General features: G+C 43.5%; 1 protein-coding gene across 1 annotated transcript; it reads right to left on the bottom strand.

The window, feature by feature from the left end:
* Positions 1–205: 205 nt before the first annotated feature.
* On the bottom strand, positions 206–1,860 carry foxq1a (forkhead box Q1a). Its single transcript, XM_060875158.1, has one exon. It carries the CDS (start codon positions 1,677–1,679, stop codon positions 705–707), a length of 975 nt encoding a protein of 324 aa, XP_060731141.1. The 5' UTR covers positions 1,680–1,860; the 3' UTR covers positions 206–704.
* Between the last annotated feature and the right edge of the window lie 2,253 nt (positions 1,861–4,113).

Raw genomic sequence — 4,113 nt, forward strand, 5'->3', positions numbered from 1 at the left:
GATTTTGAGTTCATATTTTGACCTTGATTTTTACGACATGTTTATTGATTTTTGTTTACCTGTTGCTTTACAATATATTTAACCTACAAAATATTAGTACATAAGAAACTCCTAGTCTAAGTAATTTTATAAACATGCAAACAAAAGCATGAACACACGAGAAACATTCCTCTCTTGTTTTCAGTCATCAAATTATTTCACACAGTTTTATAACAGAAATAAAATTTTATTGCTCATTTTAAAAATTCGCATGCATTCTTTCTATTCAGTAGACATTAGAAGTGCTGTCCAGTTTACAGTCAGAGCTCAGCTTGTCAGTGTGAAAAGCTGACCTTTTTATTAAAACAACAACAAATGCAGCAAAAACAACAACAACAAATAGCTGTCAGTGTCATTGCTTTCAAAGACGACAGAGTAAGCAAAGTGATATTTTAGTTGATGCAAAAATCCCCACTGCAGCCACATTCCTGAACAAGAAAAACACACGAGGGGAAAATGACCAACAGCACATCATAAATACATGATATTACATTATTACACAACAGTATTTACTGACAGGGCAGAAATCATTTCCTGTATTTGTGCATGTACTCCATTTTATTACAAAGTTCCCAAATCCACTGGTGGCAACTTCTTAATGAAATGTATTCTGTTTAAAGTCCAGTACGAATAAAGTGCCAAATAAGATATTGTCCTGTGCGCCATTAAGATAATAAGTAGTCTATTTGAAACGGGTGAAAAGCTCCAGGTTTAGTGGACGCGTGTGCGGTGTTTGGTGTAATTCTCGGGACCGGAAGGCGTTCTGAGCTTAGCGGAGCGCTGAGAAAGTCTCTGTCATGCCGCATCCCGGCGGCCAAGTCCTCAAACGCGACGCCCATCATGCCGTAGGCGCGGAGCGTGTGCACCGCGGTGCTTGCATCCACCAGCGCGTGAAGCGGTGCCCCGCGCGTGACGTAAGGCGCTGGTGCGGGGGCACCCCCATGCCAAGTGGCCGCAGCGACGTCCCCCGGCTGCTCCCTTTTGCGGAAAGGTCGGCTTAGGATGCTGTCGATGGCGAACGGGCTTGTGAACTTGGTTGCCGCTGAGGGCGCGTTTATAGAGTCCGTGGAGGCTTGGTTTGTGCTCTCGTCCTGCTCCCGGCCCGATTTTTTGCCAATTCGCTTCCTGCGTCGCCGGAACACGCCGTCGGCAAACGTGTACTCACTGTGTGGGTTCAGCATCCAGTAGTTGTCTTTGCCCCAGGGGCGCGAGGGGTCGCGCAGCACCTTCAGGAAGCAGTCGTTCAGCGACAGGTTGTGGCGCACCGAGTTGCGCCAGCCCGTGTAGGTGCCGCGGAAGAACGGGAACTTGCGCATGAGGTAGTCGTTGATCTCAGCGAGCGTGAGGCGGCCCGAGCTGGAGTCGCGGATGGCCATGGCGATCAGGGCGATGTACGAGTAAGGCGGCTTTGGTCTGCGTGTGTACGGCTTGCCTTTGTCCTTGCCCTCGATGCGCGCTGCTGCAGAGGACATGGCGGCGGAAGACGCGACAGGTGCGCACGGGCTGTGCGCTGCGCAATCGCCATCTGACCCCAGTTCGTCTTCCCCGGACAGCGGAGACGGCACGCTGGTCTCAGCGTCGCTGCACGTCTCCGGTGGTTTCGCGTGGTGATGCGTCCCGCGGAAAACCTCCAGCTTCATGATCACAATTCCTGCGCTTACAAAAAGTTTAGAGAAAAAAGCAATAAGAAGAATAGAATCCCCGCTGTTCACCGAAACTCAAACGGAGTTGCTTTGTTTGGAAGTTCAACCAGGCTTGAGATGAAACTTCTCAAACTTCGATTGAAAGAGCATCTGCACAAGTGCGAGGACACTTAATATGTGATAGAGAGCTGTCTAATATAGAGCTCCGACACCTCGAGACCTGCCTACGGAGGCGGAGCCTCGAGCTTTATTCAACCTGATTCACGAGAACAAATAAATCCGTTTTTAAATGACACATACAAATAACGACATGAAAAGAAAGAACAAACACGCGTATAATGCATTCGTTTTATATTTACGGCATTAATAAGATATAACATTGCGTCCCTGGCATCTGTGTACGTCTGTCTGATTTCTGCAGAGGTTTCTGTTTAAGATTACCTGCTTTACCTGCGCGCTCACCTGTGCAAAACAGGAATTCCCTTTCATGTCACACAAGCAGGTGGCGTGCGCTTACCAGACATATTTTGTAAGTAGGGTGAGGAATGTGTGTGTGTGTGTGTGTGTGGTGGGGGTGTATTTTCTTACGCAGACTATTTCAGACAGGTTTATGTAAGTAACCTGTAAAAGTTATTGTCTTGTGGAAATATTTCATGACTACTGATTAGAAATATGCCCCAAATAACGTGCGTAAAAGGTGTGTGCAAAACGGAGGTCACCACACAGGTTACGTGTGTGTGTGATTGTGTGTGTTCGGCTTAAATGACATCTTTTGTAAAGCGTGTAGGCTGATATTATGTCAATAACGGATGGTCCTGACAGGTTTGAGAAGAATATGTCCCAGTGCGTCAGTTTAGATTTCTTAAATAAATACGTGCAGAGGCGTCGGGGTTTGGTCAAGAAATGCGTAGCATTTAAAGTGTGCTACTGTTACACACGATTTACTTCTGACAGACGAATGAAAATAGAAATAAAGACGAAAACAAAACAAACTTTCTGATCATTCAATCAAATCTCTAACTTAAAATCAGACACGTTCCAAGCAATCTGTGATAAGATTTATTTAATAAAATTATTAAGACTTTAACTTTAAAAGGTTTAACCTGAAGCCAACGATAAACAACATAATCAGCTCCACCTTTAGGAGATAAGGTTCAGTCTCCAACCTAGACAGTATGTTTTTTTACAGGATGTCCTTCAGTGAGAAATACGTCACTCTACATTCCTCATGGCAAAGGGTTCGACACAGAGCTCTTTAAGAAAGCTGTGAACTCTTGAAGAACCAGCAGGGTTTCGTTTTTGTATAAGAGTGTGTAAGGGAAGAGTGAAGTAGTAGTAGCTCAGTGGTTAAGGTGTTGGATGATGTCGTTACTGACAATCAGAAGGTCGTGTGTTGATTCCCAGGACCAATAAGCTGCTACTCCTAAGCAACTGAGCAAGGCCCTTAACCTTCAATTGCTCAGCTGTATGAATGAGATAAATGTAAGTTGTTCTTGATAAAAGTGTATAGAGGAAGGTTAAGTGCAGGAAACATCCTCTTCACAAAAGTTTAATAACCCATCAAAGTTGCACCCTTCTAGAACAACGTTCCCCAAAAGACGTGTATGATATTCAATGCGTTCGATATATTTGCTGTTCTGTTGTAATTGCTATTAAATATGACCTTTAAAGGTTCTATGTGGATCTATATGACTGAATGCCTCTCTGTTAGAGGACCGCATACATGCATCTTTCCTTTAGAGAAATAATGACTGTTAAAGTTAATCGTCTTTCCGTTCTTAGAGTGTGAGTACTTGTAGCATGTACATGTTCCACTTTTAACTGAGTTCAAATCAGTAATCGTTTTGTGTCCTGTTGAATCAGTTATTCAGGAGCGAAATCAGGAGCTACAATATTTCCACGGAATAAACACCACATCATTAAATCAGTTCTGTTTAACATGATTCTTTGCAGTTCTTGGCTCTGTTTGCTTGGAATGTGTTGGTTAATTTCCCATAACAGTTCTAAAATGTCTTTGTTTTTATAGTAAGAGCTTGTACAGGGACTCATCTGTATAGTTGTTGCATATGAGCAGGTGATGTTTATGGAAGGAGTCTCCAGTGTCAACGCTTATTCTTTACTTGGTGCTGAGCAACAACCTTAATTTCTTTTGTAGTACTAAGAGGCAGAAACAGGACACTGTGATGGACCACCGGACAATTGGAGATCAGATAGCGGCTCATCTCGCCTCGAGGATTTAGCACTGGTTCCCATCCTCACCCATTAGACAATGCAATGAGTTAGCACATGTTTTTTTACGTCTTGAACGTTACTGAAACTTGTTTCATGGACATCATTAAAAGTAAACAGAAATGGATAAAAAGCTATTCCTTCAACTGGTATCTTGATAAAGTTGTTGTAGTATAAGAGGAATAAACCACTTACATGAAAA

Source organism: Tachysurus vachellii, chromosome 7, assembly GCF_030014155.1.
Source record: "Tachysurus vachellii isolate PV-2020 chromosome 7, HZAU_Pvac_v1, whole genome shotgun sequence".
Taxonomy (NCBI): domain Eukaryota; kingdom Metazoa; phylum Chordata; class Actinopteri; order Siluriformes; family Bagridae; genus Tachysurus; species Tachysurus vachellii.

What these genes read in the sequence shown, in the direction of transcription:
- foxq1a (XM_060875158.1), bottom strand. Translation starts at nt 1,679, where the DNA reads ATGAAGCTGGAGGTTTTCCGCGGGACGCATCACCACGCGAAACCACCG.